The 16415-nt window shown below is 37.1% G+C and overlaps 1 protein-coding gene across 3 annotated transcripts in view; it reads left to right on the top strand.

Annotated features, from left to right (window-relative positions):
- Positions 1 to 16415, top strand: part of LOC148952812 (cGMP-specific 3',5'-cyclic phosphodiesterase-like) — a 372326-nt gene that overhangs the window by 208904 nt on the left and 147007 nt on the right. For all 3 annotated transcript variants that reach the window (XM_089088106.1, XM_089088104.1, XM_089088105.1), the window contains exon 4: positions 1011 to 1175. In XM_089088106.1, the coding sequence (XP_088944232.1) occupies positions 1011 to 1175 (165 nt within the window). The remainder of the gene's footprint in view (positions 1 to 1010; positions 1176 to 16415) is intronic.

The raw sequence follows: 16415 nt of genomic DNA, 5'->3' as shown, positions 1-16415 counted from the left end.
TTTTTTTGTTTTGCTGTTTTCAAGAGTACGGACCTAGTTAGCCACCTTTCTCATTATTAATACTTCCAAATATTCTTTAAGGACCAACAAGCGACGATTAAAAGACTTGGTATCACTCCTAAATTTGGTCTGGTAACGTCCCCTAAGAAATGGCAGAAATATCTTATCTTGCTTATTGCCACGCCATCCTTCCACTCCCAGGGAAAACTCTATTTTTGAAAAAAACATAAAACCTTACATTTTTAATATAATTTGCTGTTCATATTATGAACTCTTTCCTAATTTGAAGTAATTTTGGTGTACTGGTTATATTAGTAAAATTGTAAAATAGGCCTAGTATAAGAATTAATTTTGCTGTTACATTTATATTTTAATGTTTCATGTCCAGCTCAGCCTTAGCAAATAAGTCTTAAATATGCTCTTAGACCACACTGGTTATACATGCCGTATGATAAAAAGTGAAAAAATATAAAAATAATTCAGAATTAAGAAACGAGGGCGATTTTTAATCGTTGAAAAAAAGAAAATGCGAAGCGGAAAAACGAACCGGATATTCTGGCAAGGGCCTCCACCAAGGTGCCCTAGAAAAAAAACACAGAAAAAAAAGTTAAAAAAAACAAACAAAAAGTGAACTCTAAGAAGACAAAGGAAAGGCACTTGCTAGATTTCTTCTGTCTTGTTAAATTCATTAAAAAGAAAATGTGTTTTTTTTGTGTTGAGTACTGATTACGGGATGTCGGAGGCCCCTTTCGAAATATCAGCTTTGTTTCTTTGCATCGCTTTTCTTTTAGCTGGCTGAAAATCACCCTTATTTTTTGGTTTCTTCATTATTTTTCTGTTTTATGTTTTTTTGTCAAATGGGAAATTAGCCTGAATGTTCCTTAGGGATTCAACACCTTTTACTACGCCTCTCCCCATTTGTTCCCCATTATTGCCTTAAACGCAATGTTATTTTGACAAATTGACTAAGTTTCGAGAAATAAGATTTATTGTTGCTTCCTTTATTTCAGGATGAACGCTTTAGTCCCCAGATAGATGAAATTACTGGTTATCGAACACAGAGTTTAGTTTGCTTACCAATTTGTAATCAGCAAGGGGAGGTGCTTGGTGTTGCTGAAATAATCAACAAAATTGATGACGGAAATGTTGCGGAGTTTTGTGAAAAAGACGTAGAGGTAAGCTATTAAAAGATTAATATGTAAAATTGACTTATTTGGCCAAATTTGTTTATTTGTATAATTTTTACGCCTAGATGGTGGATATATGTCTGTGGACGATACACAGATAGTCCACAGATGATGGACACTAAAATTTTTTATCGTTATCAGAAGCAGAACTGGTTCCATTTTGATTTGAATTAGTTAAAAAAAAAATCCGAAAAAGAAGTTTTTCAAAGAATAGGGTGGTTTCTTTGAAAAACTTCTTTTTCGGACAATGTCCTATTAGGTTTTTTGACGGGGATTGGACCATGGAGGGAGGATCGGGCGTCTGCTTTCATGGTTTATCATTAATAAGTTTTTTAGGGGGAAAAGGAGGAAGGTCAGGCTATGGAGGGACCGAGTTCAGCTTACACAAGTTTCGGCCTGAAATATTATTAGTGTTTTTTTTTTAGTGAGGCTGAGGTTAGGGCATATATGATCTTTAAACTATTTTAAAAAACTTGCATAAAAACTGTATGCCCCCAGGCATAGCTTACAACACTTGCCTGGGCCTCGCGCGTTGTGTTGACCCTGAAGTTTTTATTATCAGATTTTTGAACTTATTAAAAAGAAATAGCAGTCTCAAAAATTCGATCATATGGATTTGGGTAAAAGAGGGCTGGGAGGATAGTTGCCCTCCAGTCCCTTTTAACTCTCAAAAAGGGCATTAGAACTTTCAATTTCCAATCGAATAAGTCCCCTCCGAAGTATATACAACTAAGGCCGTATCCAGGGTGGGGGGCTAGGGGGTTTGACCCCCCCTCGAATTGTTTGTCTGACTAGTAAAAACAAACAAATGGACATAAACAAATTTTGTATGCGTTTTTTGACGTTTTTTGTATACTCCCCCCCCCCCAAAAAAAAACAAATTGAGTAAAAACCCCTCCGAAAAAAATCCTGAGTATGGTCTTGTATACAACCACCCCTTCCATAAAAACCTGATTTGTCTCCGGGGCATAATTTACAACAATTGCCTCCGTGTCTGTGGGCGGGGGTTATGCAAACCTCAGAGCTTTTGTTATATGATCATTGGCCTTTTTTGAACAAAATGACTGTCTTAAAACTTTTATCAGATGGATTTGGGGGAAAAAAGCTTGAGGGGGGGGGTAAGGCTAGTTGCCATCTGATCACTTTTGATTCTTAAAAAGGGAACTGAAACTTTCAATTTCGAATCTTTTGAGTCCCATCCGAAGCTTATACAACCATCTCTCCCATAAAAACCTTAACCCCGATCCCCCGTTTTCATACCCCGGGGCATAATTTACAACCCTTCACCTGAGCTGTGTGGGGTTATATTGACTCCAAAGTTTTGTTTTCTGATCGTTGTACTGTTTCGAACAAAACGGCTATTTCAATATTTGGATCGGATATATTTCGGGAAAAGAGAGTGGGTGGGGGGAAATACACTCCGAACAATTTTGAATCTTAGGAAAGGAGCTAGAACTTTCAATTTTCAATTAAACGATCCCCCTCTGAAGTTTATACGACAACCCCTTCCATAAGAACTTTATATGTCCCCGGGGCATAACGTACAACAGCTGCAATAGGGCTCTGGGGGGTTGTGTTAACCCTGGAGTTTTTCTTATCTGATATTTTGACTATTTTTAACAAAATGGGTATCTCAAAATTTGATCGGATGCGTTTTGGGAAAAAGGGCGTGGGGTGCTAGTTGCCCTCCGATCTCTTTTGACTCTTAAAAAGTGAACTAGAACTTTCAATTTTTAATGAAATGAGCCCTCTCTGAGGTTCATATGGGCCCCCTTCTATAAGAACCATATATGCCCTAGGGCATAACTTACAATGCCTGCCAATGGGCTCTGAGGGTTGTGTCGACTTTGGAGTTATTGATATCTGATCTTTAAACTATTATTAACAAAATGGCTATGTCAATTTTTTTTTTCAGATGCATTTGGGGAAAAGAGGATTTTGGGGGGAGGTGGGGCTAGTTGCCCTCTGATCACTTTTGACTCTGATCACGTGTGTGTATGTGTGTGTGTCTGTGTGTGTGTGTGTTTAGAAGCCGTTGCGTAGTTAAGAACCTTGAAGTAAATAACAGTTGAAGTCCTAATGATCTCAATATTCTTTCATCAGCAATACAATCGATTACTTAAAAGTAATCGATAAAAGTAAAGTAATGCTAAAGCATGCAATTTAAATTTTCGTGAAAACTCGAGCAGAAAAAAGAAGAATATTATTTTAAAACAATTGCGAAGCTTAAGAAATAACAGCCATCAGGTAATTCACGCGTCTCACATTAATGATAATAGACAATAAAACAAAAACTATGACATAAAACACATAAGAAAATTAAATATCCTACAAACAAGTTTTCACATATTATCTTTAGTTTTCAATAATTTCCGTTTAATTTACATGTTTTTTGCTTTTGATAAATCTAGCCCCTCCTCCAAAAATGAAAATTTTCGTGAAGGGAAGTGACAATAACACCTTAAGAGACTGGACGTGTGACGTTATAGCACAGTTCATATAATTATCCAGTAAGCTTAGTGCAGATCATTTCTGGTCTTTGTTCTCGGTGCGAACAAAAAGCTCCTCCCACTTCTTTCTGCATTAGCGGGTTAGTCTGTTTCCAATTGTTTCCAACAAAGTGCATTATTCGTAATAGCGGGTTTCCACTTGTTTCCGATTAGATCACAGTCTGACTTGTCTACCCGTGAAAAGATCTTATGCCGCCTATGTTTCTATCTGCAAAAACGTTCTCTGGAGAACTCGCACCTTGTTCCGGGTTTTTATAATGGGTGAGATAGGGAAAGATCATACTGGATAATTATATAAACTGTGATAATTATATTAACTGATAATTATAATTATAATGATAATTATATATGATAATTATATAAACTGTGCGTTATAGATAGAGATAATCTTCAGAAGCAATTAGATATAATAAAAAATTATTTAGAAAAGAAGGATTTAGAGTTCAATACTAGGAAGTAAGTACTATTCGTATTTAGGAGTACAGAGGGTGTTGATTCAGAGGTTCATTTTAATTTTGGAGGAAAGGTCTTAAAATTGAAAGAAAAATTTCTTTATTTGGGTGTTAAGTGTAGTGCATTAAGAGAGATATCTAGGCATTCAAAAGATTGCAATTTAACGGGTAATGGGCTTATAAATATGCTTTTGAGAAGTAATTTAAATCAGCTGGCTGACATGAGGATCCAGAAAAGAATTTTCCAGACAAAAGTAACTTCTAGTCTACATTGGGGCTCTGAGGTTTGAGATTTTGCTGAAGCAGCTAAGCTAGAAGTAGTTCAGCTAAGATATTTTAAGAGAATTTTAGGCTTGAAGGATTCATTAAGTTCAGTGGTACTGAAAGGAGATTTGGGGCTTTTCCCTTTAAGGAGTGTTAGATTGTTTAGAATCGTAAAATTCTGGGAGAAGATAATTAGGCTACCTAGAGTTCAGCTTCTTAAGGCAGTTTATTTGGAGAGCTTGAAGGACGGTAGACGTGATTCACGGTCAAATCAGGTCAAGTAAAATACTGGACCTTTGTGGACTTTCGGAGATGTGAAATAAAGGAAAAGGCCCTGTGGGTGAAACCTTTCAGTATGGAAGGAAGTCCAGCAAACCCTAAATGACCAAGAAATCCAAGAGTGGTAAGCTCATAAGGACCAATCTATGTCTTTGAGGTTTAATCCCAAGCCAAAGACGGTTGGGGGGAGGGGGTTTATTTTAAATTTTGGTTGAATAAAGAGGATTTGAAGAATTTGTTGTTGGTAAGAGGGGATAGATTGAATTTAGGTAAGAGAAGGAAATTTTTGGGAAAGTTTAGGCTGGCGGCTGGCCCTTATTTTTGCCCAATGTGTGGATGTTTGAATGAAAACTTATGTCATTTTGTATCCGAGTGTGAAGAGCTGTCTGAGTTGCGGAATGAATGTTTTGGACGAGTGTTTGGGAGTGAATGCTGGTTCATTGAGCGGATGGCTGAGAGGAACGCATGTGCTATTAAACAGTTGTGTAAGTTTCTTCGTTTAGGGATTAAATATAGGGAATCATGTTTGAGGGGATAGCCTGTTACTATTTTTAGGATTTCAATTTTATTATATGGTGTTTGTTGGTTAAAAGTTGAACCTTGGTGTGTTTCTTTTTTCTTTGTCGTTTTGTTGTTCTTTTTTCCTTTTTTGATTTTTATTATCTAAAGTTGTATTTTGTTCCTGAGCTTTGGTTTATAGTTGTGTTATTATGTGTTGCTATGGCTTAAGGGCTTTTTGCAATAAATCTTATCTTATAGTAACAAATGCCTTCATATAAATGACACTGCATTAGTATTGCAGGTATTTTTAAACTCAAAATTATTTAAGATAAAATAAGTTTATTTTGGCCCGCTTACAACATACAAAAAAAAAGAAGTGGAGGGAAGAAAGACCGAAATATATATATATATATATATATATATATATATATATATATATATATATATATATATATATATATATATATATATATATATATATATATATATATATATATATATATATATATATATATATATATATATATATATATATATATATACTATACTTTACTTACTTACTTAAAGCTCTTGCTCGGCAGCGTCGCCAGCGTAGAGGGAACCAGTCGTCAGCGCCGTCAGTCTTCTCCAGAGTGGTCGGTTCAGGGCGAGGGTTGTCGCTTCAGCCGGGTTGATGTTTCTGGAGGCGAGCCGATCACGGATGACGTCCGTCCATCTGGTGCGTGGTCTTCCCCTAGGACGCCTCCAGCCGTTTGCAGCTGGGTCGAAATCGAAGATGAGCCGGGCGGGTGTTTGAGCAGGCAGACGGAGCAGATGACCATACCAACGCAGCGAGCGAGACTCAAGCTGCTCGGACAGGGGTGGGAGTTTGAAGGACCTGAGGATTTCTGAATTTCGTACCCTGTCGGGCCATCGGGAGCGTTCTATTTTTCGGAGGTGTTTCGTCTGGATGGCATCTACCTTCAGCGTCTGTGTCTGAGTCAGCGACCAAGTCTCAGCAGAATAGAGCATAATGCTGGCAACCGAAGCAGAGTATATTCGTGCTTTGGTGAGACGGCTGATCTGGGGTTTATGGAAGACTGTTTTTAGAAAGCGACCGAAGACAGAGTTTGCTTTTGCCGCTCTTGCTGATATTTCGGCATCTAGGCTTCCGTTTGAGCAGACAATTGAACCAAGGTAGGTAAACTGCTTGACTACCTCTACAGTCTGGCCACAAATTTCCACAGATCACAGGGGGTTGGACGGCGTTTTCTCAACGGGCATTATCTTGGTCTTTGACCAATTTATTTTCAGACCAAATTTCTCAGCGGCAGAGGCCAGTGTTTCCAGTGTAGTTTTGAGGTCACTAATGTTTTCGCATATTAGCGCCACGTCGTCGGCAAAGTCGACGTCTGAAAGAACTCTTCCAGCAAAGCCTATGCCAAACGGCTGCACCTTCTGTGTGTTATTCAGGATGTGGTCTATTACACAGTTAAAGAGCTCAGGTGCAGCGGCACATCCTTGCCGGACACCATTTTTAATTTTGAAATGTCCAGAAGGCCGTCCATTTACAATCACCGCACTTTCAGTGTTATTATACAGTTCTTTGAGGAGACGGACGATTTTCGTTGGTACGCCAACAGACTGAAGCATTAGCCATAGTGACTCCCTATCGACAGTGTCGAAGGCAGATCAAAAATTGACAAAGGTAATGTACGCCTTCCTCTTATATTCAAGAGTTTTCTCTACTAGCTGTCTAATCGTATGGATTTGCTCGGTGGTGGACCTGCCTGGCATGAAGCCAGCTTGCTGGGGGCGACGCAGGGCATGGAGGTATCTTGTTGCCCGTTTGAGAAGCAGCATAGCGAAGAGCTTTCCAGGAACTGAGAGTAAAGTTATGCCACGATAATTGATACATTCTGCTTTGCTTCCCTTCCTCTTATAGATTGGTACAAGTAGGCCCTTCTTCCAGTCTGAGGGGATTTTTTCAGAGTGCCACACAAGGTTAAACAGCATTTGTAGCCAGAGGATCATGGCTGGACCCCCATTTTTAAGGAATTCCGATGTTAGGCCACATATTCCTGGCGCTTGGTTATTCTTTAGCTTGCGGGTGGCAGCTTTTATCTCCTCCGCTGTAAATTCAGGACCATCAGGAGCAGGTATGGTAGTAGCCGCAGCAGCTGCTAGCTCATGGTCTGTCTGGTCTGGTGGATCTGAGTTGAGCAGCTTCTCAAAGTGGTCCTCCCACTGGCGGAGGCATTGTGATTGGTTGTAGATATTCTCACCGCTAGCGCTTCGAAGGTATGGCGTAGTTTGAGTGTGCTGACCTGACAGCTCACGAAGAATCTTGTAGGTGGCTCCACTGTCCTTTTTCTTGGCGGCCTCTTGGAGTTCGGATGCCTTGCTGTCAATAAAAGCCTTGCGGTCTTTATGCAACATGGAATTGCGCTCTTTGTTTAGCAGTCTGTATGTAGTCATGTCCCCGCCAAGACGTGCTTCTCGCCTGAGCTCTATGATGGCAAGGGAGTGATTACTGATCCAGTCTTTTTTCTTCCGTTGCCTCATTCCAACAACGTCAGTTGCTGCCGCAAGAGTGTTCTCTTTGAAGGACTTCCATGCAAATTCACTATCATCGCATTGGCCAAGGACCTCAAATCTGTTGGATATCTCCACATGGTACCGCTCAGCCAGAGCGGGGTCCTGTTGGATGCGACCGGCATCAATTTTCTGAGAAGACTGGCTGTTCTTCATAGCTTTGAGGCGGAGCTTAATTTTGGCTGCTACCAGCCGGTGGTCGGTGGTCCCGAGCTCGGCGCCACGGTAGGTGCGGCAATTCTGGACAGACGACAGCCATCGTCGACGTACGATGATGTAGTCGAGCATCTTCTTTGTTGATCCACCATTGCTATACCAGGTATACTTGGCTATATTTGGTCTCTGGAACCATGTGTTCGCAATCGTTAGATTGTGGGCCAGACAACAATTCAGCAGCCTCTCTCCATTATCGTTTAGGCTATCCACTGTAACAGGTCCAACAGCGAGATCCCACAGGCCTGATTCGTTTGAAATACTTGCATTCAAGTCTCCTAGGAGGAGGAGGTAGTCATGGGGAGGTACAGAAGATAGTTCAGAACTAAGCAGGTTATAGAAATCGTCCTTGTCTTCTTCATCAGCGTCGTTTGTGGGGGCATAGCACGTAATGACAGTTATTTTGCCGTGCTTCCCATTCAGTCTTGCGGTCAGGAGTCTAGGCGATACTGGTTTGAATGACAGGAGGGCCCTACGTGCAGCACTGTTCAATACTAGGCCAACGCCTCCTCTTCTTTGGCTACCGCCAGACCACAGCAATGTGCGTCCTTCACCTATGTCCTCTTTACCATGTCCAGGGAGGTGTGTTTCGGTGACTCCAGCTATTGTGACTTTATATTTTTTTAGTTCTTTTGCTAAAAGAAGATTCGAACCAGGTTGGTTCTGCGTCAAGACGTTCCATCTGGCCACATTGGTGCCACCTTGGTCAACGATGTTCAGAGGGGATTTTCCTTGGGCGGTCCGAGGTCGATACGGGGTTGGAGATGATATATCCGAGGCTGAATTTCTGGTTCCATTCATAGCAATAGAAGTTTCTGGAGGAGGGCTGCCAACCCAACCGTCCCTAGATGCAATTGGTTCTCTGGTGGCTAGCCAGGTATCCAGAGGCACGTGGAGGTCGTTCTTCATGCGCCAATTTGCATGGGAACTAACTCCGGACGAGCATCATTACCTCCGGACGAGCATCATCATTATATATATATATATATATATATATATATATATATATATATATATATATATATATATATATATATATATATATATATATATATATATATATATATATATATATATATATATATATATATATATATATATATATATATATATATATATATATATATATATATATATATATATATACATGTATATAGAAAAATTTACTTTTAAACAAGGAAAATAGATAATGTAAAATTAATCCAAACAGCACTGAGAAATAATATTAAATGGCAGAAAACACCTGCTACAATAACAGATAAAGAAAATATAGCTTTACCTCGGGCCTTATAAACAAGAAATTCAGTCTTAGCAGCATTAGCATTAAGTCCTAGGAGCTTATAACCAGAAATCATAGAATCAAGGTTTGCCTGTAAATTAGAAAGAGTTGGACTGATAAGCAGAACATCATCTGCGTAGCAAATCAAGCTAAAATCACAAAGATCACTATAAATTCCACCATTAAATCTCCTAGTTACAGTGGTTGTAAGAATGTTTGACATAGTAGGACTTAAAACAGAACCTTGTCTGAGTTCTCTAATAAGACGAATAGGCCCAGTTAAAAGACATTTTTCAAGTTTAACAAACCCACAAGTGTGCAAACGCATAATTCAGATGCTTACGAAAACCCAACTGTCTATAATCTAGCACGCATTTACGTATCATTTCAGGCAGGATAAGACTTTCCAGAACCTTGCTTAAAACACTAGAAACAGTAATAGGGCATTAAATACTACAAAAATTAGCATTTTTTCCTGTTTTTAAATATTTATTATTGCGCCAGAACCAAATGAATTAGCTACTTGACCTGTATCAATACACATTTGAAATCAAAGTGGCAGATGCTCAATCAGTAGTGTACTTGCTTATTGAGGGCGGTGGGGTGGGATAGCGTCTAAAACGGGAGCTTTACGACGCTTCAAAAGACAGATTACACGCACAACGTCTGTTTCAGAAACAAAAAACATGTCACGTCTATGCAATAGAGGGCCAAACCTACTTTTTAGTAAGACATCACTTCCAGTTTCTAAATTCGAATGACGGGACCCAAATACAGCAGAATAATGGTGAACCATTGCTCTTCAGGAATACCAACACTCACTTTACTACAACCGCTCTGAATATTTCTATATATTTTTCCACATCACGTTTTGCATTTCTAAGAGCCTCAGCAGAGACGCGCTCAGCTTCCCTATCTTTAATGTCACTGACACCCTCGGTATATTCCTTTTTTGTCTTTCTGAAAAGATGGAACAGAAGACCAGATCTTAGCTTATCACGATCACACCAAATGCGATACCACATTTTTTGAACGTCTTTTAGCTGCGCTCAAGCTGGGATCATGACTCTAACCGAACTTATGGGTACCTCTCTTCACTTTAGCTACCGGGACGGAGGCTGCCTCACCACGCTTCTTACCATGAAAATAAAAAAAACAAGTTTTTTAAACTGAAAGTAAGGAGCGACATTAAAACTTAAAACGAACAGAAATTATTCTGTATATGAAAGAGACTGTCCCCTCCTCAACGCCTCGCTCTTTACGCTAAAGTTTTTTATTGTTTTAAAAAATAAAGTTGTGAGACAGAGTCAAACATTAGCGTAACGAGCGAGGCGTTGATGAGGTGACAGTCTCTTTCATATACAGAATAATTTCTGTTCGTTTTAAGATTTAATGTCGCTCCTTACTTTCAGTTTAGAAAACTTGTTTTTTTTATTTAATTTTTGAACGTTTTTGAATAAATGCAGGTTTTGATCTTTGCTCACCGTACATGAATAATTAAAACAAAATTTTTATATTAATTTACTTTTATTTAGTTAAATGGATTTCTCGAAACTTGTTTAATTTTATTTACGAACGTTTTTATTTGTAATAAATATACGTAACTTACGAATTAACTTACGTAACGAACTTCTATATTCATATATTTTTAATACGTATATTAGGGGATTCGCCCCCTAGTCAATACCTTGCTCTTTAAGCGAAAGTTAAAATTTTGTTCCAATTCTTTAGAAATGACCGCTTAATCACAACGGCCGTTAATTAGAATAAATAGCTCTTATGAAAGCACTAAAAAATCTTTGGCTTAAAGAGCCATTGACAACGGGGTGAACCCAATTATATATGTAATATTTTCTGTTCGTTTAAAGTTTCGATGTTGCTGCTGTTGCAGTTGAAATACTTGTTTTTTTATATTAAATTTATGATCTTTTTTTAAATAATGCTGGGAAGTCCGGCGTCCCCTTCATAGCAATGTCCCTTCCCCCATGAAAACTTCCTTCACGGAAAGATCCTCCAACATAAACCCTGACCAACCCACCCCCCCCCCCACTACCAGGAAAAATCTCCCCTGAAAACGTCTGTGTACTTCCAAATAACCAATACTATATGTTAACATTGAGTAAAGTTCATAACTTTCAGCCCTCCCCCCGGGAACTTCGGGGGATTAAGTCATCCCAAAAGGCATAATTATAATATTTTCGAACATGTTGAACAAAATGGCTATCTCAAAATTTTGATTAGTTGCCCTCCATTTTTTTGGTCACTTAAAAAGGGCACTAGAACATTCAATTTCCATTCCAATTAGCCCTTCCACGATATTCTAGGACAACTGGTCCAATACGATCACCCCTTGGGGAAAAAAAACAAAAAAAAAAAACAAATAAACACGCACCCGTGATCTTTCTTCTGGCAAAAAATGCAAAATTCCACATTTTTGTAGATGGGAGCTTGAAACCTCTTTTTTTTCCAGTTCTTTAAAAATGACCTCTTAATCACAATCAGTTGATCAGTTGAAAAACTTGTTTTTTTTTATTTAATTCCTGATCTTTCTCTTTAATAATGCTGGGAAATCCGGCGCCCCCTTCATAGCACTGTCCCTGCCCCCAGGACCACGTCCTTCATGGAAAGTTCCTTCCCTATAGCCCCCACCCTCTCCTTCCCCCACCTACCAGAAAAAATCTCCTCTGAAAAAGTCTGTATACTTCCCAATAACCAATACTATATGTTAACATTGAGTAAAGTTCATAACTTTCAGCCCTCCCCCTGGGGACTTTGGGGGATCAAGTCATCCTAAAAGACATTTTTATCATATTTTCGACCATGCTGAACAAAATGGCTATCTCAAAATTTTGATCGGGTGACTTTGGGAAAAAAATGAGCGTGGGAGGGGGCCTAGTTGCCCTCCATTTTTTTTGGTCAATTAAAAAGGGTACTATAAATTTTAATTTCCTTTCCAATGCGCCCTCCTACTATTTTATAGGACCACTGGTTCTATACAATCAACCATGGGGAAAAAAAAACAAAAAAAAAAAAAAAAAAACAAACAAACAAATAAACACGCATCCGGGATATTTCTTGTGGCAAAAAATGGAAAAATAAAAATTTTTTTATATAGGTGCTTTAAACCTCTACAGTAGGGTTCTCTGATACGCTGAATATGATGGTGTGATTTTCATTAAGGTTCTATAACTGTTAGGGGTCTTTCCCCCTTTTTTCGAAAATCAGCCAAATTTTCTCAGGCACGTAACTTTTGATGGGTAAGATTAAACTTAATGAAACTTATATATTTGAAATCAGAATTAAAATCTGATTGTTTGGATGTATCTATTGGTATCAAAATCCCGTTTTTTAGAGTTTCGGTTACCATTGAGCTGGGTCGCTCCTTACTTACAGTTCGTTACCACGAACTGTTTGAAACAATTTCAGCAATATATGTGTCAAGACTAATGCTATCGCTTACACCATGAATTAAAAGCTGGAACGGAACTTTAATTTTCGTTAGCATCTCGTCTAGTCTATCTTGGTAGAGAATCTTATCAACCCTTTCCCGCTCTAACTTATAGTAATATTGCGGGGGATTTGTCTTAGTACAAGGCAAATAACTAATGTTAATGACACACTGAGGTGATCGCTGAATGTCTGCTCAGAATTCACTGCAAAATTTGAAACTAGAGTAAAGTTAAAGACAATCAGACAACATTATTTTTCATGTCTGACGGTGACATGTCATGTCAACGTCAAATGTCTTGTAACCGCATATTTTAGGAATTACATCACCGAATATGTTCACACGAATTTACATATTTCTAATTTTTCGTCCTGCAAGTTCTTCTAAAACGGTTTTAAAATCTATTTTCCTTGTGTTTTCGCTTTCAGTCAACATGATCGCTAAACTATTTAGTCTGTCCTGATTTATTGTTGATATCAGATAGTTTTTTTTCTATTGGTCTTATCCTGGAAAATGTTGTCTCTCCAGAAGCAACGCTTACTGGACTTGTTAAGAACATTTCACATTTTCGAAAATCAATTGTTCATTTTGATGGCAGCGCAGGGCCCTTTCAAACACGAGGTCCGATTGGGCCCAATCTATATAATTGCCCCTTTTTCGGCCCTGATGATACTAAACTTTTATAGGATCTTAGTGGGTGGTGATGCCCCTCAGGTTTGTGGTAGCTCTCGCTAATAAGCCTTTAATTGCATTGTTATTTTCTTTTTTTGGTGTTGTTGATGCTGTGACAAATTAAACTGTTTCAGTTATGAATCATTTTTGGTAAAGTGCAAATTACTTTTACATTTAAGACTCTGGAGAGTTTAAAATGGGGTGTCCCCCGTTTTAGTTGTGGCAATTTTAGTTTGTTGTAAGTTTTATTTATTATTTTACTTTATTTCTGTTAGCTTTAAGTTTCATTATCGCTCTTTAGATTTCTTTGAACTGCTTTTTTTTAGAAACTTCTTTTGTTTCAATTTCGCTCTTTACTTCAATAAGAAAAACTTTGTTTTTAAGTGTTGATTTTGCTTGTTTTATAAAACACAATAAACCTGACAAAAGATTCTTTATCTCCTATTCCACCCCCTCAAGATCATTACATTTCCTCCCGTATTTATCTCGTTCTTCTCTTGATAAATAATATTTTAATATTATTTAAATATGGTAATATATGTAGCAAAGTGTCCGGACAACAAAAAGGGAAATAACTATACCCTATCTTACCTACTAGTTGATAGAGATATTAAAATTACATTGTGTGATAGCATGAGCCCCAAGTAGAAATGGAAGGTAAATGAAAGCAGCCACCCCTGCGAGCGACCGAAACCCATTCTCTAGCCGCCGTACTAAGTGGACGTACTAGGTTACAAGACATGTGACGATGAGGATCAGAACGAATAAAAATGAAAATGAAGAACAGAGAAATGTGTGGTTAGAAGATATACGGCCGCGAGAACAAAGAAATATGCATTAAGAAGATAATCAGCAGAGAGAATTACAAGCAACAGCAGGAATCAGAATTTGCCAATGTTGAAAGTGAAGAAAAAAGAATTGTAATGTTAGCAGACACACTAAAGCAAAAAGAAAAAAAAACACACTAAAAAAAGTATAAAGAGGGTCAAAAATGACAGTGAAGAACAAAGAACTGTGCTGTTAAAGGACAACGAGAGTTAGAACGAGTCAAAAAAGAACATGCAGAAGGAAAAAAAGGTACTTGTGTACATAATGGTACACGATCGAGAGCAAACCGGTTTTATCTGTCTGTATTAAGAGACAGTTAGCTTACGCTCAGTGGAAAACAAGTGACGGGTGATAGAATACATCGGACTTATATAGTTTGGGCTATATATTTGCACATTAGGGAATGGGAGTGAGATATATATATATATATATATATATATATATATATATATATATATATATATATATATATATATATATATATATATATATATATATATATATATATATATATATATATATATATATAGAGAGAGAGAGAGAGAGAGAGATTTAAATTCATTTTTATTAAAGACCAATATTCACGAAAAAATCATATCAAACAGATCTACCACGTAAAAATCTATACAGATTTGTTTGTGGCAGGACTCTTACAACATATATATTAAAAAAAAAAGAAGAAAAATATAATTTTATAAAGAAATAAAAAATAAACCTAGTGAGAATCGCGAACCAATACTTACATTAGATAGAAGACCGAAGGAACCCCCCCCCTCACCCATCCTTATTCATCAGGAAATTCTTTATCTTATTTTTAAAAGAGGACACACTCTCAGGCTTTCTAGTGCTTTCTGGAAGACTGTTCAATACCGAAACACCCACATGCTTAAATACAAAACTAGACCTAGCAGTGTGTCGTGTGTGAAACAAGTGAGGGTAGAGTATTTGGACAGCGTGAAGTCAGAAAACAATTCTTACTTCATAATATGCAGAATAATTGTAGCTAATACATTTTCCATGCATACCCTCTATACTATGCACTTCCCCCCCCCCCCCAATGTAGAAAAATATAGCTCTAATTTGTTTCTAAAGTTTTATATTTTGATCGTATTTTGATATATTTCATTGGGATTGACTTAACTTCACTTCTAGAGTGTGTACCATTATGTACACAAGTACCGAAAACAATATTATGTTACATGAACAGCACCATCAAAATGTTCAATGCCAACAAATTTTGCCATAAAACCCAGTAAAAACCTACAAAGATACCGTAAACTACGCAAGTGTTAATTACCAGTCATTGGGACCCTTTAACTATGTATTCACTGTGGAGTCCTCCGTTATCCCACAGGAAAAGCAGCTAACACAGATGATTTACTAGGGGCTGCTGCCTGCTTGGTCGAATTGCATTCCTGCAACAACAATTTCCAAATGATTTTGTTTGGCCTGTTATAGGACATCACTTGCTCTCTAATGAGCTCTACAAATATATATATATATATATATATATATATATATATATATATATATATATATATATATATATATATATATATATATATATATATATATATATATATATATATATATATATATATATATATATATATATATATATATATATATATATATATATATATATATATATATATATATATATATATATATATATATATATATATATATATATATATATATATATATATATATATATATATATATATATATATGTGTGTGTGTGTGTGTGTTTATTTATTTATTTTTATGCTGGATTTGAACTATGCTTAAGAATTCAATATATAGAGGGGGCTCCACAAAGCAATTCAAATCGGGCCCGGCACATGGTCGATCCGGCCCTGAGTGTCATTTATACTTTGCTTTGTATTTGGAAAAGCATCAAAACATGCTAATTAAGGTAACAGGTAAGCTTAAAATATTTCTTCAAAATTTTACATTAATGATTTTCAGTTTTATTTTACAATTTAAGATTTACAATATTTTCGGAGCATCTCGTTTTATTCTATTTAGATCGGGAGTGTGGAAAATTCATACCCAAATAATATTTTGAAACGAGCATAAGTAACTTTTGGAGCAATCTGTCTGGTTTGGTGAGGCAGTATTTAATTGGCTGATCAATAAATAAGCTGCCGATTGATTTTCTTATGCATTTGAAACGAATGTATTTAAAAAATGGACGAATATTTA

The sequence above is a fragment of the Artemia sp. Qi Xiang Cuo genome, chromosome 4 (assembly GCF_049724085.1).
Source record: "Artemia sp. Qi Xiang Cuo chromosome 4, ASM4972408v1, whole genome shotgun sequence".
Taxonomy (NCBI): Eukaryota; Metazoa; Arthropoda; class Branchiopoda; order Anostraca; family Artemiidae; genus Artemia; species Artemia sp. Qi Xiang Cuo.
Note: the sequence above shows the minus strand (reverse complement) of the source record. Positions and strands in the feature narration are given on the sequence as shown.